This window comes from Ciconia boyciana, chromosome 8 (genome assembly GCF_034638445.1).
Source record: "Ciconia boyciana chromosome 8, ASM3463844v1, whole genome shotgun sequence".
Classification (NCBI taxonomy): domain Eukaryota; kingdom Metazoa; phylum Chordata; class Aves; order Ciconiiformes; family Ciconiidae; genus Ciconia; species Ciconia boyciana.
The window spans coordinates 50,183,367-50,206,842 of NC_132941.1; the positions used below are offsets into that span (position 1 = coordinate 50,183,367).

The following is a 23,476-nucleotide window of genomic DNA, read 5'->3' on the forward strand; positions in this document are numbered from 1 at the left end:
ATGGAATATCCGTTACCACAACAAAATATGCTACACCAGTTTAAGGCCACTTACATGTTGAAATTATTAACCAGTTTACAATGCTAACAACACATAAAATATATATTTTCCAAATCAGTATTCTCCTTAAAGGTACTACTGAAAACACACTGAAATAGGTAAGTTATATTCACAATTGTACTGACTTACCCTGGTAGAAGAATTCACCAAGGAACCATTCAGATTGCCAGTGTTGCACTTGAAATTCAAATGTTGATCAGGGTAGTGATTTGCTTCCCAGGTTCCCAAATCATGCACCACTGACTTATCAGAATTTGCAGATATTTTCTGGAAGGCAGTGCAAGTCATTCCTGTGAAACTAGATGGCTTGATCATAAAGGCCTCCAGAGCAATATTACGAGATACCTGTGAAAACATTGAGAAGCGGATATGTTGCTAACTCATTAAGCATAATTGCATTATTATATGTGCATTGTGTATTTACTGTATATAATTTATAAGGGATTGTGCATGCACACACTTTCATACATGTTCATAGAGTAAGAAAGAAAATGGAACTTATTTAAAAAACTGATCTAGAATTCTACAACAGCATAGTGGGTTTGCTCGAATCTTCTTTAGGAATATATCAGTTTATATCAGTTATATCAGTTATTATTATATCAGTCTTGCAATTGTGTCATTATCAGCTTCAAAGAAATCAATCCTGATTTAAAGTAACAGAGTTATAAAGTTAACTAGCAACAGCCATAGTAGGAATTATTTAAAAAATGAACAAGGATGTGCTTTGTACCTCAGAAACGAAACAGAAAACTTCTTAGCTATATGGTGAATGGATTGGTTTTTTACAGATCTTGTTCCATTACAGTATTGAACATGACTATATGGTTCAATGCAACACCACACTATAGGGTCTTTGGCCCACACTTTAGTGAGGTGATGTGTCTAGATGGAGATTGTAGCACAGCACAGAGATATGCATCTCTATCCTTAAACTAGTATATTCATTTCAGCACAGTCCTGTGCATGAGATAAATAGCTCACGTTATAATCAGGTTGACTAACTTAGACTGGCACCACACTGATTGAACTATATGGTTTCTGCTTCCAGGCATAGATTGTTTAGTGACCTGTGAGTGTATGTATTTTGCACATTGATTGCAATGTAAAGAGTTAAGCCACAAACTAGCAGGTTTATCAGAAGGATAAATGTACAAACGTGATTGATAGTTTTATATTCCTGTACTTTGCTTCCGTTATGCAAGCTAGCAATACAGAAGTACCTTCAATCCACTGAGTAAAAATTGGTGTGCATCCTTCAGAATTTGGGGCATCATATGAGCTGTGCTGTCAAGAAATGACTTCACTGAAGAAAATCACATTAATTCATACTAATAAATGAACCTAAAGAAAACGTTTTGCATTAAAAAATAAGGGCAGGATAGAGGGTAGCCTAACTGTGTAAAAGTCATGGTACCAGAACAAATTGAATCTTAGCATGAGACACAGTGCATGACTTTCTGGTCCTCTTTTGAACTTACAAAAAGGTTTTTGAATGCACGCTCTTCAGTCACTGATGGTCCTGCATATGTCCAAAATGAAAGTACTGAAGTCTCATTAAGCAATTCATTTTACTTCTTGTCAGAATTAGACAAAATCCAGAAGCTTTCAGTATATTTTTAATAGGTTTTATATAAAATATATATATTTCTTATGAAGTAGCCTAAAGATTCTTTTCAATTGTTTCTAAATTCCTAAACCATCTATTTTATAGATTAAATTTCCACCTCTTCTGTCCTTGCCTGAAGGTGAATTTTTTCTACACTTGAATAAAAATGCCAAAGATCATTAAGAATAAAATAATTTTTGTGTTAAAAATCCAGTGGCTGTTTATTGAAAACTCCTAAAACCTGAAACTAGGTTTACTTGGATAATTTTTTATACCATCTGCAGGTAGCCTTCCAAGGAGTTAAAAAATTTACTGCTTCCAGAATACGATTATCCATATCATGGGAATCAAGCTCAGTTAAAACTCCTGTGTGGTAACAGGTTTTCCTTATTCTGGGGAAAAGCCACTTAATTAATTCATAACTTCTTAACTCATAACTTCATGTTTTCTGCTGTAGAATGGGCATAACACTAGTTCCCTATTCCATATTTGTGAGGTGATGGTGAATAAGACGTTTGCTAGATAATGTTGTAACGAGGATTCAAGTGATTTCACAACAGTGAGCCCTATTTTTTAAATTTTGAATATTAAATTCTTTAAACACTTGGGGTTTTCCACTCCTAAATATACCTGTAAAGGCTTGATGATGTTCAAACAGTGTGAACATGCCATTCTCAGCATATAGAAACAGATAGGTAAAATGCAAGGTAAAACAGTGTTCATTATGTAGGATTGTAAAATGAGCTAGAAAATGAATACAGATGAACTCAGAGAAAAATTAACCATGGAAACAAGCCACAGTCAAGTACATGTTATGAAAAGCCACAAGCTAATCTTGTCTCTAAGCAGTACAGATACAGAAAATGATAATTTGGTGTCCATTTCCTAAACCTCAGATAAAGGCACCACTCAGCAGAAGGGCCAAAAGGGATTGTTACCTGGGCAAGCTGAGAGCAGCACCAAAGGCTGCAAAGACTGAGAGCACAAACAAAAAGCCACGTTGCAATTAGCCTAAAATATTCTGGCAGTCTCACCAGCTGGAGAATGAAATGAAAACTCTTCAGAGGTGGTTTTGAAAACTATTGCATGCACCTGACACAGGACCATTGAGGTAAGTTTTATCATCAGCTGGAAGCCTTTTCAAACTGCACATCTGACATGTATACACAGAAATAAAATAAACACAGGACTGAAGAAGCGCCTCAGAACAATACTGAAGGGAAATTAATTTGGGGATGCTGAGGCATACAGATCCACCCTGGGAGCTCTCAGTTGCCCATGGCACCCCTTGCCTCTCTGGCTGCACCCAGGGCCTCTGAGGGGAGTCCCATCCCCTTCCCTCTGGCCCCATGTCAAGCTGAGGATCCTCCAAGGCCTCACCTGAACTCCATGGTGGCTGTGTCACAGCCTGGCCACCAGCCCTGGTGCCCCAGGCCCACCATTGACCTGGGGACAGCCTCCTCACCACGGCCTGGCCTGGTGACCACCAGGCTGTGACTGGGCTCGGTTACTGTCACCAGGCCTGACCCTCGCCTTGATCTGCTGCCTCGCATTCCCTGTCTGGCCTCATCATCACCACTGATGGTTGCCCCCAGAGTATGATTATAGACAGAGGTTATGGGTTGCCCCCGTACTCATGTATCATACTCCCCGGCTGGGAGCAGGGGGACAGGCCCTGGCTGGGGAGGCCCCGGCCCTCGCGGCATCCTGACAAGAAGCTTTTGTCTATAAGACTTCTCTAAGATTTTAAGTGCCATACAGCAGAATAACATTTTCTTTGTTTTACTGTTATATGCTTATTAAATGAAACATTAAATATATCATAATTTTATATCTATATATGAAATTATCTAGCATTTGGAAGTTGCTACTGGCCATTCTTCCTCCAGTGTGTTTTGTACGCCATTTGACAGCAAGGGAGACTTAAGAACAAAGGTATCCATCCTGGTGTTTTTCTGACCTTGAAATTAGTCATTCCACAACCTCATGGAACTGGAAAAACATTTTTGTCTTCCAAAAATGATGTAGAGTAACAGTCATGGCTCCGAAGTAGCTTTTCAATGTATAGGAACACAGTCATGCATATGTTATACGACTGACACAGTTTATAGAGGTTCCTTTTTTTCCAGGAATTGTATTATAAGCTAGTGGCTACCTAAGCTTTGGGGTTTTCATTTGCTATTGTTTAAAATAAAGAAAGCAGATGCAATTTCTGTGAGACAGTTTGCTGGCTGGCCTCCCAAAGGAACAGAAGTGTTTGGTATTGCATGAGATGACCGTAGAAAAATTCCACAGCTTTGTTTATTTACAAATTGCACTCAACAGTAAACTAATTCTCCTACAGAAAACTATAAGAAGGAAAAAAATAAAGCATGGCAAAAAGGTTAGTGACACAGACCTGCATCTGAGTACACAGAATTACTGTTTACAGTAATGTCAACAGCTTCCTGAAGCAGTGGCAAGAAAAAAAATCACCTTTGGCACTTGACATTTAAAAGAAATTTAAGTATAAAGCAACAGAGCCCTGCTAGCTGTCACATTGCAAAATACCTCTAAAAGGCACATTATTGTCTCTATGTATTTAATATAAATAAATAAATATTTTCAGCAAATTTCATTCTTTTATGTAAACAGGAATTAAATACAAAACTTCCTTTAGAAAACAGTCCAATATATTTTTGTCTTTGTTTGAAAGACTGCTTTTCTAAAAATACGCAGTGAAGGAACTAAGGCCATTATGTTATTTGGCTCACCCCGTAATGCCTTTTTTTTTTTTTTTACTTTTATACCTTATTGCTGTAATTGAAACTAGCACTGAATTCACTTTTAAATAGTGTCTTCATGTAAATTCAGTGGACAATTAAGAAAATAATAAAGGTTGTTTAAAATCAAGCAAGCAAGCAAACCAGCCCAAGAAGTGATAAGGCTTTAAAATATTTCTCTAAAATTCTAAAAGGATAAGTTTCAAGCTTCTGATTTAGATGCATTTCTGCTATTTAGATGTTGAAACTGGCAAAAATACAGTTTCTCAGTATCCAAATGACAACCGCTTGGTATCTCAATGACAAATTAATGTAGGTGGAGGCCAAGGAGTAAGAACAATTATTTTATACTGCTACAGCTTGCTTGTAAAAATCTAAAACTAACCACAGATTTGTAATCTTTATGACAAGATACACCTTTTTGATCATTTTCTAAATGCTTTAAGTAAGTATTGTCTAGAATCCTCTCTGAAGATCAAAAAATCTTCAGCCAACAAGGGAGCATGTTGTCTTTTCTCTTATTAAAAATTTCACTCACTCAACTTAGACCTTTCAAAACAAACCCATATACTGTAGTGACAAGAACAATAGAAAGAGTGAATAGTAAGAACACTAGAAAGATAGTGTTGTGAACACCCTATTGTAAGAATAAATACAATAAATCAAAGTCAAGAAAAAACACTTTTTAATACCATCAGTGATACTAAAAAAAAATATTGTGGTCTTCCAAATAGAATCCAGGAGAAGAAAAAAAAAATTCACAGAATCCAAGTATATCTATGTAAATCGGCTATGCTGTGTATCTGGCTTACACAATCTCGCTTCTTTGTATACTAGTTGGTTGTAAAAATTGTGAAGAAAAATGACATTTTTAAAATAAATTCTGACAAAAAGCTTTGTAATTTTATGAAATACCTTGGATATAACTTGAATATTGCTGGTCAGTATTTGACTTGCAATGTGTTCCACACATCGTACAATCCTGGTGCAGGCTTTGTCTTCCTTTTGAGCCATCCACAACACATGGTCATCGACCAACATTATATTGCTGGCAATTTCAATAAGAGCATCCCCAATCTGGAAGAGAAAAAAAAACAAAACCCAAAAATGATATTGTCTGGAAAACTCACAAAAATAGGAAAAGAGTACACAGGAGTACAACTGAAAGCAGGCACCTTTTTTCTCTTAGTAACCATCATTCAGAGACAGTTTTGATTCTATTGAGAAAATTAAATGGACTGAAAAATAAAGACCAAGAAAAGAAAAGTGCAACTGACTTCAAGGAAAAGCCTTTTTATTCACAATTTCAAAGCTTATCTTCAAGATATGCCACAAAAATTGAGTCTCTCATTGGGCGATAAATGGAATCCTAGAATTATCACCCTCTTTCTTAAACTGATTAAAATTGACCATGCCCCTCTACCTTTTGGAAAAAAAAAATTTAAAAAGAATATTCAGATATAACTCAGGTGCTGATACAAACCTATATCATGTCATTGGCTATATAGAAACTGTGGGCTTATAGCTTTGGATGTTTTAATTCACTCTTGTGGCTAACCCAAAGTGATAAATCTTTGTTTTGCCAGATGATATTGTGCAGATTTTGATAAGTATGACTATGTATTTCAAATTTTTATTAATGTAGCACATTTAGAAAGAATAAACATCACTGAATATTTTTTGGTGATCATTTCAAATTGAAATGAAAATATTTACTTTTTAAAATTCTAAAACCTAATTTGAGTGAGATTTCAAAATTAACATTACCATTATTTTTGAAGACAAAGATATGCCAAATATATACAAGCTTGTCACAAATAAACTTGAATAAAAAGGTATATACAAGAGAAAAAAATGCCTGAGAGAAATATAGCTGCAGAAAAGTTCAAGAGGCTAACAAGTCAAACTAATAGAAACAGAAAAATAAGGCAAATACACAAATAATTCAGTGGGAAGGAAAAAAGAAATTCAGCAATGGTGAAAAAGGTTTAAGGAATAACTGAAGTTATGAAGTTAGTTCTGTTTTCAATAAAAAATACATAAATTTCACATGCATTGCAAAGGACACAGATATAATGAGACTATATGTGAAATTTTATGTGGCTGTTCCTGAAATATTTAATTTATTTTTGAGAACATAATTCCTAGATAATTTTAGATGGCTTTTGACAATGTGACAAACAGTTATTGATAACAATGAATAATAATAAAACACATTAAGAGACTGGAGTGATTTATGAGAAACAATTAAAGCATACACCAATCAGCTAAGCAGTAACTTCCTGAGGACAGAACAATAGTCTATAAATATACAAAAGGAGAGAAATAAGAAGAGGAAGTAATTTATATTATAATTAAATGCATTAATGAAGAGTAAAGGCATGGCATTAAAAAATACAAAAATTTGGGCTAATACATGTACATCTTCCTGGCAAAAAGTTGTAGTATATTGCAAATATGTCCCCAGTGCAGCTGTTGAAGCTCTCTTGTTTGAGAGGTGAACCACCAGATGGGACAAAGTACCACTAAGTTGTACAAAAATGAATAATCCTGTGCTGACTGGGAGAGGATGTACAGAAAACATACTAGTTTAGCTAAAATGGTTTTAAAATTATTTTGATAAATCACAGAAAACCTCTGTGTATTTTCATTTATTTCTAATGGGTTTATATACCTGTAGTTTCAGCTGCTAGTCAATTCCAAACTAATATACCTTTGTTCATATGTTGCCTTGTATTAAATGAAGTTCAATCCTATTTATAATTACATAAGTGCAGCCTCATGTGTGAAACTACTGACACTTTAACTTCACATGTATTTTTGTACTTTATGAGGGAGAGTCAAGAAATGGGTGTTAGTAAAGATCTCAGTGAACCTACTTAGTGAACTTGAGAGAGAGGAAAAAGTGTAAAGTTCAAAATAGAAGAAGGAAACAGAGACAAATTAGGAGAAATGTTCTAAATTATGAAAACAATAAGGGATTACAAAGGTAAGAGATGTAGAGATAAGTGGTGGAGATGGAGATGTTTTGATACCAAAAACCAGAAACTGAAACCTATTTGAAAGGTGGAAGAAATCAATTAAAAGATTAGAGATGGTGTTCAGTTTTAATGGATAATGAATCAGCTGCTAGAAAAATAAAGAGGCTTTATGGTAAATCCAACTGTTTCTTTTGGATGGTAAATTTTTGTTTTGTCAGAAAGCAGTAAGATCTTATCAGGATTTTGAGCTGAAAGACAGTTGTAGCTTTGAAACATGATTCTTGGAGAGCACTTAATAATACACTTTAGGTCTGCCGTATAATGATGAAATTGAAGTTGGAGGCTTTCTCAAATTGGCACTAAAATGTTAACTGTTACAATCCCCAGAGCCAGAATGGAATGAACATTGCCAAACCAAAAGAAAACAAATGTTTTAACTATAGCTATCATGTGTACAAAAATTACAGGTTATGAAATCTTTATGCAAGCAGTTACTCTGAAAATTAACAGCAAAAACTATGATGAACATCGCTGTTCTCTATAAAAACCTATTTTTCCCATAGGGTTTGCATAATTCCCTGATTAGATTTCCCTGTAAAAATGCCATACATTATGCTAAAAGTTTATGTAGGAAGTTGCACTTAAAGACACATTATCTTCTCTTCACATGAAGTGATACATGCTTTCAAAACTCAGTGAAAACCTCTGATGAAATGGAGAAAACAAAAGAAGCATGTGTAACTCCAGCAGCCAGATGGAGAGGCACCTTGAGTTCACTCTAATATGTTAGACATGGTAGAAATTAAAATGAAAAAGAAAATTAAAGTAGTGGCTTATTGAAAACCAATTTTTATTCCTAAGCAGCAACGCCTTTGTCAGTCAGATGAGATGGCTTAGTTGTCCTTTTTGGCATAAAGAAACATCTCACAGTATATGCAGAACATTTGCAATCAGAATACCAGCAATCAATTTTAGAAGCTACTCTTCAGTGTGTGCCTGCAAACATTAAGAACAGGGACATATGTGAAGACTTCACTTCTAAGTGACACTTTTTTCAGCATAGAGAAGATATCTTACATCTTCAACTTCATCCACGAAGACAATTAACTTTTCCATTATATAAGCCAAATATATTACATCCATTTTATCCGCAAAGTGGGAAGCACCTCTTGTGTAGGCTGTCAGCTGGCGGGAAAATTCAAGCACGGTTGTCAAATTGATGTGCATCTGAAAATACATCAGAATTGTCAGGTGTAACAAATCAGCTAGCTTCATTCTCTTTTAAAAACTGGAGATCACATCCATTTGTATAATGCTTGCTATAATTTCACATGGATTTATATGCATCAGTAGTACCATAGACATATTTTCAGGGGCATATGAATGTATCTTCAGCATTAGGTCTTAGATTTCATTGCTGTTATCTGAAGACACCACCACAACAAGCCAACAAATTTTGAAGATTTTTGTCTACTTTTTCTAGACTGTAACTAACTGGCCTCATAAAATATTATACCAAGCTACTAACCTTGCCTTGCCTATATCTTTAGATCATCATGACAACAGCAGTATCAATGAGGGTTCATATATACAGTGGTGCATGGTGGGAGAACAAGGGACAATGGTACTAAGGTGAAAGAAGAGAAGTTCAGACTGGTTATGAAGAAAATCTTTTCTGCCATGAGGATAGTCAAGCATTTGAAAAGGTTACCCCTAGAGGTCGTGCAGCCTCCATCCTCAGAGGTTTTAAAGACCTGAGTGGTTAAAGCCCTGAGAAACCTGGCCTAACCTCATTGGTTACAGGAGAATGGACTGGATTCTAGAGACCTTCCTTATTATTTTATTATCCTATAATTGCACTGGCTCTCATAATATAGTAATTATTCTTACTTAAGTATGAACACATCTGAAACCAACTTCCTGTGGTGTTATCTAGCATTGCTGATTGGGAAGAAATGATCAAGGAAACTGAAAGTCGTAAAAGTTAGTATGGCAGTTACAGGTCTGTGCCATCCTCCATGCTGTTCCCTGTTATGCTCTTTTTTTCTCATTAATTTCTATCCATTTACTTTTTTATCTCATTCTCTCTTTTACTTTTCCATCAGAAACCATTTAAGTACTGGTTTTTTGGAAGACATCAAAAAGGCATTCTAAAGTAAGCTTCATTTTTGCAGCTCTTTTAAATATATTATGGACAATGACAATGAGGAAAGGCACTCCAGCTGACAATACAGGACTTCAAGATAAATTAACAACTTTCTGGTAAAAATGCATGAGGGGAAGACAAAGAAGGAACTGAATTGAAGCACTGATGACCTTGCCAATGTTACTAATGGTCATCTAGACTCCAGGCACCCAGAGAAAAAATTATTAAAATACAGGCAATAAATGTTGTGCACTTGTTCCTACTACAACTTCAATTACCAAACACATTGACTTTCAAGTAAAATATTTTGTTAAAAGTCCAGCTACGCCAGACTTGTGGCTGAACAGACATTTCTTGCAAGCTATTCAATAAAATCGGTATTAGAGAAGGGAAGCCCTGGATTTCATAACGTTACCTGACTAAAAGCATGAAGAACTTGAGTTACTTCTTGTGAATAAGGACATTCAGAATAGTTTTCTTCATCCCAACGTCCAGTTCGATTACATTTACGCCATGCCTTAGACTCTTCTGCGCCATTGTGAAAGGCAATGGAGTTAAATGAATACTGGAAACAGGGATGGTAAGCAGTTATCCCGGCCAAAGTTTTGGGCCATCTGTGGACATGATAATAAAAAATTACAACATGAAACTTCTTATTTAAAGGCAACTTACACTATAGCAACAAATATACAGAATATATGAGAAAAAAGGCTATTTAAAATTTTACCTCATTATGTTCTATAATGAATTACTTTGTTTCTTTGGAAAATGTCAAAAATATACAGGTTTGAGTCTGGCTGGTCACACATTAATTCTGCATTAATTCCAAGAAGGTGTCTGGTATTAAGGAAAAAAATATGGATGGCATTTTCCCTACATTCAGCTTTGCAGAGTGCACAAAGCAGAGCAGTAAATCCATAAAGCAGAAAAAACCCCAAACCCTATTACTAAGTGCTGTAAAAGGTAAATGCTCAAAATGTATTTGCATTTTGACCCAACACTACAAAGCTCTCTCTGCCACAAAGCCCCAAAAAGTAAAAAGTCCCTGAATGTATCAGAAACCAATAAACAAGATTTCAGCAGAGATTATGTCTCATGGAGAAAGAAGGAGCTAGCCCTCAGAAAGTAACATTTGAGCTCACCTCAAATGATCTATTTGTTTTACTACATAGTTTTACTTGCTATTTTGATTCTCTTCAGTGAAGTATTTTACTAACAGTTTTATGTTATTTGTTACCTCTAATCTCAGCTGAACAAAACATGTAGGTATACATGATTTATGTAGTGTGATTCCAAAACAGCCTTTGAAAACAAGCTATAAACCAAGAACAGCCAGAATTCTTCTATTTAGCTCATGGGTCTGTTAAATAATACTGTTTTTCTGTATATCTGCTGCATTCTCTAGGATGGCACAACCGGATCTGTTTCTTTTGGTACAAAATCCATTGTCATTTCCAGGCTAGTATGGACATAGCAGGATCAGGTAATTAGGAGAAATCAAACAAAACCACAAGTATATTATCAGCAAGGCAGCATGTCTGGAAAGGATATGGTTCTTACTTTAATTGCACTGATGTGATGATCGAACCCAACCAATCATAAAAATATCCTGCCTGCCAGTGAAGCCACACCTTGACAATCAACCTTTGTCCAACCATACATATTAGCCCCTTTTAGTTATACAATGCAGGTCCAAGCCCCTTTTAGTTATACAATGCAGGTCCATATGGACATTGTTACATAATAAACTGACAGGTTTTGGGCTATGTAAGTTTTCCTCATTTCAAACAAAGAAAAGGTAAGAAGAAAAACATTTTTATATGTCATAGCTAACTGTCAGTGGAATAATTCATTTTGTGATGTAAAAACAGTTGATGCAAAATGAACTATGAAAGGAGCTTCACAAAAAATAGAAATATGAACAGTAGTGTATTCTCCTTTTGCCTCTGGGCTGAAATATTATTTTTAGTAAAACATTTGCATTAGTGCAATTGGGCCACACTGAGTAGCAACTTACCTCAAAAGTAAAACTAAAGAGATAATTCTGAAACTAGTATTAGCACAGGTAGCAGAACCTGGCCTTTATGAATAGGAATGATAGGACATAACAACATTACTATTTGCATTTCAGAATGACCTTACAGAGAGCTGAAAAACAAAAAATGAGCAAAATATGGCTGTCATAGAGAAAAACTCTTAGTACATAAGGCCAGTTCATTCTGACTCACAGTGCCTACTTCTTACTGCAGTTGTGCAATTATAAATACCACCTAGGCTGGTCAACTGAAAGAACCACACTTCCCGAACAGGTGATGTTTTTTTCTTTTTTTGGCCCAATAAAAGAACTGTTCTTTCTGGCTTTGCTTTTGTGGTTCAACTCTTTCTGCTTACATACTTGCTATGTTACCAAAACTTCAAAGACCTTTGTAAGAAAAATTACTGGTGTGACAGCTGCATCTCTGAGGATGAACCTTTGGAATAATTTCAAGTGCTAATGCTGAGTTTGAGCCTGATAAGTTCTCTATAATATTAAATTCATTCCCTCAAACACCAAAAGAACCTACAGACTCAGCATCCTTTTGATATACATTTTAAAAATAAATTTATATGGATTTCCACAAAGATGATCAATGGGGAGAGAAATGTGCACTCCTGTTCTTTTGATTTATATAAAATGACAAAAATGCCCCTGGTGTTAGTTTGTGCAGTCTGTTGAATTTATATATATTTATTTATGAAGAAAAGGATGTCATTTTATGGCAAGAACATGAACTTCATAAAGTTGTGATGGAAAAGATTCAGTATGTGTTATCTGATGGGAAGTATATATATTTTAAAAGATCTAATTAAAATACATTTAAGCATGTCCACTATGAGAAAACACAATGGCAGTTTTTGTGATGACAAAAAAATCTACAGCTGAGATTGTCAGAGATCTCTAATGGATTTTAATCCATATATATGGATTAAATAGGTATATAAATATATGTTCAGCAAATGTGGTATAGTCTCTGGAACTCAGGTTAACACATAATAAGATAGCTTTGTAGCAAAGAGAAAACAGGTTATGTGAGTTGGTTTCTCCAGTTCTTTCTAATTCATTCCTTTATTTTTATTCAAACACAAGAAATAGTAGTAAAAGGCTTCTGAAAAAGTTTTAAAGGTAACTTAAAAATGAGGAGAGGCTTTCAGGTTAGAAGTATTTGCAGAAAGTTCTGGCGTTTAAGAGAAGCTTCCTCTCTCGTCTACTTTTCCTTTCATTAACTATTCAAGCTGAATTCTTATTATAATTCACTTGGTAACAAATTACCTTCTTGATTTCTCAATGGGAATGCCATCATACATCAGTGTTATTGTCAAGCAGGTAATTATATTTTGTTTAAGAGCTTTATGCATATCATTGAAGTATTTTAGAGCTAACTGAAAACAATACCAAATTTCACAGAATCCTTAACTTTTTCTTCAGTTTATGAGGATTAAAATAAGAAAAAAACCACCAGCATATGTAGATAAAAGTAAAGATGAAACAAAAAATACATTTAGTCAACAAAATTGTGCAGACTCTAAGATTCAGATAGAAGGACAGATGTGTTTTCTAATCATGTGATATATTGGTGGAACTGTGTGTGTCCTTAAGCTCACCTCAAATGATCTATTTGTTTTACTACGTAGTTTTACTTGCTATTTTGATTCTCTTCAGTGAAGTATTTTACTAACAGTTTTATGCTATTTGTTACCTCTAATCTCAGCTGAACAAAACTAGCAGAACTGGAACAGATTAGAAAAGTACCGAAGATTTGATCTTCTAATGCTTTAATGCAGTGTTATCATATCCTATAATTTAGAAATCACCAAGAACAATTTTGAATCCTCTCTCATTTAGCTGTAAAGAGCCTACATCTTTTGAAATTTTCCATAATCTCACACTGAGGAATTAGAAGAAAGATTCTCCGACTTTCACAAACCACTGCTGCTCTTGAAGCACTAGCTGCCATTTCCCATAAAAATCAGAGTGCTCCTCCTTCCTACTATATTACATAAAAATGACAAGTAAAATAAGTGACATCTTCGTAACTGATGCTGAAGTATCATGTAAGCATGAATATGGTCCGTATCTATATTAATATATGAAACACACTCCAAAACCAGAAAATCATACCTGAAATCTCCCTTGTTGTTAATAACTCTTTCTGCAGGGCAGTAGGGTGCAGCTGTTTCAAGTACTACAATTTCTACTTGTTTAGTGCTATTTCCATAGGAATTGTTGACTAGACACTCCCAATCTCCAGTTGCATCAATGTCAATGCTGGATAGGATAAGTTCACTATAAAAAGAAAAGATTAAATATTGTATATACTTAATTATATAGAGATTGAGTCATTAGTTTTCTGGCATTAACTTATCTTCAGAGATTTTCTATGAAAATATAAAAACAGATTTTCCTCTATGTTATTATAGGGACAGACAATATGTGAGTGATAGGTATTAAGATTTTAGCAGCACCAATTTGGATTGACCAGCCAGGTCATGACAGGTTATAACACAGATTACCAATCATCACAAAAGTATATAAGTTATATATCAATGCCTGTTCTCCTTTCCCCAACTATTATAAATTTGTTGTTGTTGTTGCATAAACAAGCACTTGAAAGTCAGAAATGCACTTCAAGTTGACCATGCAACCAATTCACAGAGAATGCTTCCCTTCAGCTGCGATTGCAGCTCCTATGGCATTTCAACAGCAGAATCTGCTGGTCCTGTGGTGGCATGGGAAAAGTTTTCTAGAATAGCCATTGACTTTGGAAGCCGTATATAATTTTCCTGATGAAAAATGAGATGACGCAAATGCTGATATTTCTTTCCGTACTTTATCACTCATGAACTTCTTTCACACTGTCCCCCACCAAATAAGAAATGTAGTCATTAATATGAATAAATTAAGGTTGCATTAACTCTTTATAATGAGTGTTAGACATGTTAAGTATAGAGACACTTTGTGGCTTCTCTTACAATACAAACATTCTACATGACTGCACCACACCAATATTTAGCTGGCTAAGCTAAATAGTCTATGTACAATTAGAAGAGGAGGAAATAATTTCAGAAACATTTAAAATTGTCTAGAACTGTTCTGGTTAGTTTTTTCTGTATATTTTAAAACAGGCGAGAAGCTTTCCTTCATCTAATGGATGTAACCCAGGCCGTAATGAAGTCAATAAAGTTTAGTTTTTCAATTGAATTCATCAGGGATAGGATTTTATCCAATTACTGTAACTCCATAGATCTCATAGACAAAAATAATGCTAACTACTACATTTTAAGAAAGTAATACATTAGATCTTAAATCTGCTATTGGGCTAGAAATGAATTTTACTACAGATTTAAAGAAAGTACAGCTTTTGAAAGTAGTTGGGAGAGGAAAAAAGGTAGTAATTATCTGAAATATTTACTTTGCTTTACACAAATGGCTCATCTTTGAATATGCCGTGTGGTTTAGACAATTAGAAATTATGTGGGAAGAAATGGAGTACAGTCAGAAGGAGGAGAAGGTATCTTATAAAAAGAGAAGCACAGAATTTAAGTTATTGAATTGATTTCAAATCTGTATTTAAAACAAAATCTAAAAAAAATCTACTTGTGGCCTTTGTCACTTTTGTAAAGAGCCTGACATTTTGAAAGATATACAGAGAAAAATTATATATAATTTATTTTTAATTATTTTGCTCTTTTAAACATCTCTAAAAATGTCATCCTTTTTCACTTTAAACCTTTGTATCTTATACATGCACTTTTATGAACTTGGCTATAAGAAATGATCAAATATCATCTCCTTGTATATAGACTACTTCTGATACACATGAAAGTAGACCACAATCAAGGTAGGAAGTGATTAGACAGCTGCATATGTAATTTTCCCTTTGAAATATTCATACAATGAAGGATGATTTTCTCAAGTACTTACTACAGGCCCATTATCTTGATCCCCAGAAAACAAGCAAACCATGGTAAATACCCTTTGATTTAAGTTAAATTGCTTCAGAATTTTTGTGCAGTTCTCCAGATATTCAGTCAAATTTATCATTAAACAGTAACTTTAAAAATCTCACACTGTTCCTATTTATCATGACTTTGAGCTCCAAGTACATTGGAACCCCCTATTTCATTTTTACAACAAATTCTAACATGTTTTTATTGCAGAAAATATAGAAAAAGCATTACTAGCCATTCTTAGACAGAGTAGCTGAATATTTTCATGTCAAAAGAAGCAATTGTTCTCTTAAGAAGTCTCAGATGAGAAAGCCCAATAACAACAGCCTCTTAGCTAACACTTAACACATCTTCTTACATTCAGGTTGAAATACTTAAGTGAAATTAGCCAGCTGATAAAAATTTTTTAATTAAATCTTCTATTTCATATGTCACAACAATCTCACATTGTCTTTACAGACAGCTGAGAAAGAATATATTCCTAGAGCTTATAAAAACAATTATCCATAAAAGCTCTTTTTTACAGAAATGATAGGCAGCATAAATATTCACCTGTGGCATCAAGACCCAGAGACTTCCCAAGCAAATAGCAGGTATGATAGATGTGCTGATCTTTTGATATATTCCATATAAAATATCTGTAATAATTGTTAAAACTACATATTTTATAAAACTGGGAACCATGGTGATTTTAGGTAAATGCAGTACTTGAACATTATCAGTTTTACAGGTAATCAATATGAAGATAAATAAATATGAAGAAAAAGGGTACATTTTCCATTTATTTAAATTGCTGAAATGTGTTCTGATGCAAACTTATCTGCTGCTAAACAGATCTCCTGTCATTAGATGAAGTTTCACAGACAAGTATTTACTGATACATCAGTGTTGCTTCTGGTAGAAACGCAATACTTGAACACTGGTTCAAGCTCTCCAAAATGATGAGTAAATCCTCACATTCACACTTTTAATATTCTATGGCCCTTTCTTCAGATGGTGAACCAAAATAAGCCAGAATAGGTTTATGCAATATAGAAGAAGCTGTATAATGACTAGAACATGGAATTGTCCTCTGAATTGCCATCTGGCCACTGTATATGATGTATTCATTTATACTCCTCTAGGAATATTTTGGATAGCAAGCCCAGTGGTGAAACTGTTCATTTACTTACCATATGGATATGACAAATGATAAATTGATCTTATACCCCTGGAGAATTTGAGGGACTGGATTAAAAAAAAAAAAGAAGTCTTTTAATTCTCAAAAAGAGCAGTCAGCTTGATCCTTTAACATTTTCTCCATTTACAGTCCTTGGCGACTTCACAGTCCTGGCAGACCAAAGGGAAAGGGTGGGCCTCTACAGAATTTTAAACCTCTTCATAAAGTTTTCTAGTAGGTCAGTTACGTATTTTAAGTCTTGGCACTGTTACATTTGTATGCCCAGAAGTTCCATTGTTTTTCTTACTCTTAGTAGAAAAATATTCTTGATCTCTCTTGGCCATGGCAACAAGTCTTGGTAAAAGGCAAGAACTCTCCTGTGACCTGAGAACATGGCAGGACTCTGGTTTAGGAGCTTGACAAGAGCACAACAGAATTAAGAGAGGACAGCACCTTTGGCTCTATATTTTCTTGATTATCCTATGTCACAGAAGCTAATAAATGTCAGGACACAAATGTAAAACAATCTTGCCTCTACTATGCAGCTTTTCTAAGGATGGAGTATGAGTCAGAAAGAGTTCCTACTCCCTCTACATTACCAACCATATCCCACTCCTCAGAGGTGTGATAGTTGCTACTTTTGTGGAAACTTTTGACCTACCAAGACATAAAACAGACATTCATGAGATGGTGTCAAGCCAAACTGAATATGGAGATTGCTGCCTGATGAGAACAAAAGGATGACTAGCAAGCTTTTCTCAAGTTTTCTTTTGAAATTATAGTGGCCTTCTCAGTAAAAACATTGAAAGGAAGAAAGAGAATATACATGTTTCGTCTTTGTACTGGGAAATTTCACACGTGGTAGGATTCCTTTTTCAAATATGATGACTAGCATATTGAAAAATTAATTAAAATATACAGCAGATGCAATTGCTTGAAAAAGTTGTTATAATATTCAATAGAAGCCTGTGTCATTGGTCATTACAAAGAGAGGAAGCATAATGCAGGTGGAAGCCATACTCATGTAATCAAGTAATCTGTGACAATAGCTTTCTATTTGAGGCATAGTTTTGCATTGCTACAGCTATGCATAACTAATTAGACAATCAGAAGTAGGTCTCATTATGCAAAGTTACTCAACCATGTCCTGAAGTAATACCTTAGCGACATTTACTGTATGCCCCAGCAGTCATTTGCATGCCAGGAAACAGAGTAACAAATAAAGAGGAGACTTTAACACCATATTTTGATTGACTTTCACAAGAAAGGCTTTAAAGTCTGACTTGAGTTCTTGTAAGACTTGGGAAGAACCAACTGCTCTTCCTGGAGAAAAATAAAAATTAATTACTCAAATACAGATAACATTTAGGTTTCCTCATATTCTTCTTCAGACAGATAAATGAAAATCCTTTTCTACAGCTCAGGCAGAAGGCCTGCATAACCTGCCTCCAACCCATACCACCTTAAATAATTAATACTCTCACAGAATTTAAAAGATGAGTGTTGGTCTCCAGAGTACACTGCTGCTTGGAATGCAGCCTTTCACAGGGGATATAAGGTTAAAACATGGAAAATGAAGAGAGAATGTGTAAATCTAGGCACTTTAACTGAACTTAAATTGCTAGTCTGATCTCTCTGACAAAATTACTTATTTACCCATGTAAGAAACAGCTGTAGAAGGCTGATGGCCTTTAAAGAAAGCTTGTGTCCAGGCAACAGCAAGAGGAAAGGAGGATTAAAGATTAATGTTGGTACTCATTTTATGCTAGATGTCTGCAAATATTTTCAGGTGTAATCAATTTGTCATACGCTTAGGAAATTCAATACCCATGATTTTCTGTTTCTTCTGATTGAATATGAAAATAAAACATAACTTACCGTTTAAGGCCATCTGTAGCTACCCAAGAAACATAATGTGCTATAATGTACTTTTACCATTATTTATCTATCAGCTAATTTGTTCACATCAGTATGCTAGGACCATGACAACAGTTGGATTTGACTTCATAGATGCCAATGGAAAGGACCTAATTTTAATGACAATATATTGACAAAAAAAACCAAAACAAAACCTACTTCCAAAATGGGAGAAAAGACCCATATGTCAGTCAGTAAAGCATCGCTTTATTTTCATTTGTATTGCTCAAATTACTTTGAAATGCAAATGTTCAAAAATGTTGTCACAGGCTAATATTATCCATTTGTTATGTAAATATTTGCCTAATAGCGTTTTCTATAAGTGGATGTCAAAGAACCTGTGATGTACATTTATATGCCATCAATTTTTTTCTTAAAATTGAGGGAACAAATACTACTAAGAGTGACTAAACCAAATCATCTTCAGAAACAGAGTCAGAAATCTAATTAGCTCTACAACATACCACAACAGGTTTGGTTTCTTGTATGATCCTTTCCTCTCTCATTGAGCTTGTCAGGTAGAGACAGACTACCAGCCACTGTGCTACACTGAAGGGTGTGTATAAAGATGTTTGCATTTATCTTCATACTCCCACAGTCCTAGAGTCAATACATGCCGGTCTAGCTAGCTGAGAACATAAAGTGGGGAGGGCAAAAAAAGGGTATCAACAGCTCTAGAGCACTCAGAGCTTTCTCTTGCTGGAGAAACCTTCAGACAGCTGGCAGGTCTGTGACGGCACAGTGCTATAAAGCTATCTGAAGAGAGTACGCCTGGGCCAGCGCTTATTTAAAGTACTTCATGAATCAGTTGTCTATCATGGAGTTTCTTTGTCAGTTGGTGAAAGGTTTGGGAATGCTCAAATGTCTTTATTGTTATTACTTTTGTTCTACCAGCAAAGTGCTTGACTGCAGGATGTATACAGCTGCAGGCTTCTGGGGAAATGGTGCTACACCTGCTGTATGCCTTTCATTGGCCTTAAGTAGTCTGTGTGCTGCAGTGTTATATCCAGAGGAAGCTTTATTCATTAGCATAATTCTTGTGATCTGTACACTATCAGAGGTTCTTAGACAAAAATAACACTATGACAATCAGTCCAATAGCCAAAACTGCATAAAAAGCTTTTAAAGTAAAGTATTTCCCAGATGACTGAGAAGTGTTAACCTACTTACGACAATTCTTGATCATTTGATTACGTGCCACTGGGACCAGCAAAAAAACAAACAAACAACAACAAAAAAAACCAACCCCAAACAACACACAAAAGAAAACAAACTAAAAACCTACTACATTAATTTTACAATTTCAAATTATTTGTCAAATGCACACTACTTTGACAGAATTTCCCACTCTCTCTAGTCAGGGGTGATGTTACAAATGCAGAAATTAGTTATTTAATGAATACTTTATGGGATAGAGTAATTGTATATTAGGGCTAGAATACAGACCTGTTTTATTTGCTGACCTGCAAGAAATTTGGGAAGACCTAAAAAGGAGGTAAAACATAGCAGATTCCTACATAACTTCAGGAACAATCTCTATTCTTTCTCCAGTATACAGTGTATCTCCAACAGTGTAAACTTTATTTTGTGATGGCTGGGAGCCATCCAATCAAAATACCATAAATAATTAAAAATAGGGTTCTTTTATCCTGTAGGGAGAAAGAAGAGGAGGGGCTGGGACCTATTTTCATGGAATTCCAGCATGCAAATAAAGAAAAAAGCTTTCTATAAGTCCACAAAGGATGTGTCCTACAACACGTTCTCTATGTTGAACAGACTGAAATACATGAAAAGTAATTCAGTTATTTGTTTTAATATTTCTGACATGTTTTGCGTTAAAGAAATGGTTTGCTTCACCAGTATCTAAGGTGATTGACTTGGTAGAAGGAGTACATCAGAGTCTGGACAAATGTCAGAATTGCTCTGATAATCACAGCTGATGCACAGGGTTACAAAATACTGCCTGGACTGAGAGAATATGTATAACTATACCTCACATTGGTGTTGACAGGAAAAGTAATTTAACAAAAGCCAGTCCTGGGATGTTCGCTCCAAACTGCTGCTGCAGTGCAGCGCCTCCTCAGCTGTATAGTTGCAGCTGTTTGAGGGGACACATTAAAATCATTCTGGCCCTAAAAAGTCAAAGAAAAACTCTATTGATTCCCCCTTGCGGGGGGGGAAAGTGCAAATCTTTGTTCTTTATCCTGAACTTAACATTTCATTTCAGTGGTGTGGCTGGCTGGACCCATACATAGCTGGAGGAAATAAGCAGAGATGGAAGTGAGAGGTCAAAATTTAGTGCAAGGCATCTTGTTAATCTGGTCTTAACATCACAAAAAGGGTACTCTCTTAAAGGTCTTCAGGAAGGACTCCGTCAACATTTTTTACAGTTCTGACTCACTATTTTTCTAGCTTTTTTTTATTCCATCAGCCCAAAATACTTACATATATTTTCTGTTAAAATATCTATTTCTCAATCACATTTCAATAAGCAGTTACCCAAATTAAGCCTACAGTTTCTATGGCATGGCACAATTCTTACATAATTGTCTATTCCTTTAATGGAAGAGGGTATCATGGCTGCTGCTTTTACTTTTCATAGTATTGCTATACTTTTCCACAGGTTATATTTTAAATTATTCCCCAAACTGATTAGTAGTGAAACTGTCATTGGGTTTTAGTCAGATAATTGAAAGATTTTTAGAGAAAAGGCCTAAATTCAATTAATCTTCCAAATCAATTCACATGAAGATTCTCTTAATCTCAGATAATCAAACCCTTAGTCTGTGCATTTCATAATATTCTGCAATAATTTTAAATATTATCTTCCTGTCTGATATATGAGAAAGTTGCTGGTAAAGGTGCATCTGTTACTAGTCTTTTGCTGCCTACTGAGCCTGGAGTAAGCTGTAGACCATTGACTATAAGGTTTAAAGTAATCTCAAAACAATACAGAAACATTGATTTACAATTTAAATGGTTATTTTGCTTGATTTCTTTCCTAACTGCTTGACAGCTAAGGGTCAAGCAGAGTCAATTAGGTGAACCAACAAAATATCAGTACTAAACAATTTCTGCTGATTTCCCCAGGCTTCTCAGTATGACCCTCAGCTGCTCATCTCCAAATGTTCATGACAGTAGAACACAAAGTTCTTGTCAAATATCTGCATTTCTGAATCAGATTCTTTGGATTTGTTCTAACACTTATTTTTTTTAATCTTGTGCAGAGTGAATCTCCAATACTTTGCCATGATTTGGCTCATATCTGAAGTTCCAATTGTGTATCCAACCTCGTAACATGCTCATCAGCAATATACCATTTTCAGACTGTTCTTAACCTAATATCGGTCCAAACCACTACTGTTTGCTTCCTATCTTTTCCAGATGTATTCTTGCCACAAACTGTTAAGACAGTTCAGGGGTTATTTGGATTCTTTCCAGAAAAAAATAGGCATAAAACTTCTGCCTTTCTCACAGAATTTCAGGAAGTTTTGTTATTTCTTATACTGTATGCCTGCCTGGATCTCAAACTTGTCATGATACCACCTGTCTACTCCTGGAATCGATTTGTACTCATATTCATTTCTCTCAATCATATCTTAAACTATCCATATTCTTTTAGTGCAACTGTCTCAGCCAAGTTCCAAATTCTTTCCTAATAGCTGCACTGATAATTTCAAACACATAAAAATTATTAATTGGATTCAAAACCGCCTTTTGATCACAAAAATTATGATTGTAATTTTTAATCCAAAACACTGCATTCCTTTTTATTTTTCTCCCAGTTTCTTCACTATTACAGTACAAGTGGATCATGATTTGAAACTCTTCCTTGATATCAGATATTTCTTTTGCAGATGGAAGTTCTGGAGATTTTCGCATAACCATATACCTCTAAAAGCAGCTTCCAGAAATGAATATACACATTTTATGTAAAAATTTTAAAATCAGTTTTCTTACTATTGCTCCTATCCTTGTTATACCTAAAGGATCAGCTGTAGTTCCATAATTGTCTATTTCTTTCATTATTTACTTTTGACCATCCCATATTGACATTGACTGCTGTCAAAATGTAAAGAAGCACTAGATGCTTTAAAACCTCCCCCCCAGATTCTTACGCTTACTGGTTTTTTGTTTTGGATTTTGTTTGGTTTTTTAGGAACTGCATTTGGCAGCCATATTTAGAAGACTGAAATACTTAGGACAGAATTTAACAGAAAACCTCTGTTTGTGGGGGATCACAGTTGAGACCTAATAGTCTGTATTTCCAGTGGCAAATCTATCTACATAACATAACAAAAATTACATCTGAAAAACACATCTGATACTAACACCTGCTATCCTAGGTTTAGTTAAGAGCATGTTAGTTTCTCCAGTTGTAACACTCCTGTTTATGGGTTCTTAACTTTCTGCACAGTTTAATGTTTTCAGAAAGAGCACTTGTGAACTGTAATGGTCCCAGAGCAGCCATTACAGCTGTCAGAGACATAAGCACTGTTAAACACTCTACACAAGTATTTACAGAACAGAACTAAAAAGACTTTAAAATTGTCATTATAGTCTATGTGGTAAATAAGGAACTTCCTGAAAATTAAAGTCTCTCTACTACTGCGGAGTTGCTTGGTTCATAAAACTAAAATATTTTCCTTTTTTAGTTTAATATTCTAATAACTGTCCTGCTAGCCTCTCCAAACACTGAAGGGGAACAGTGGGGAAGTTGGGAAAGATGCTGTGCTGCAGACAATCGTACCTAATCTGCCTTCTCTGTGGCTTCAGGGATATGGATTGTTTAATTGCCACTTACTGAGATCAAACTGATAATCTAATATTCCAGGTTTAAGAAATCAGGCTGTC

At 35.0% G+C, this 23,476-nt stretch overlaps 1 protein-coding gene across 1 annotated transcript in view; it reads right to left on the reverse strand.

The window, feature by feature from the left end:
• The window catches only part of LOC140655747 (adhesion G protein-coupled receptor A3-like), a 293,963-nt gene that overhangs the window by 126,952 nt on the left and 143,535 nt on the right, over positions 1–23,476 (reverse strand). The window contains exons 8-12 of the mRNA XM_072870589.1: positions 13,718–13,882; positions 9,974–10,172; positions 8,490–8,639; positions 5,347–5,508; positions 190–405 (exon numbers count right to left, since the gene is read on the reverse strand). Of these exons, the coding sequence (XP_072726690.1) occupies positions 190–405; positions 5,347–5,508; positions 8,490–8,639; positions 9,974–10,172; positions 13,718–13,882 (892 nt within the window). The remainder of the gene's footprint in view (positions 1–189; positions 406–5,346; positions 5,509–8,489; positions 8,640–9,973; positions 10,173–13,717; positions 13,883–23,476) is intronic.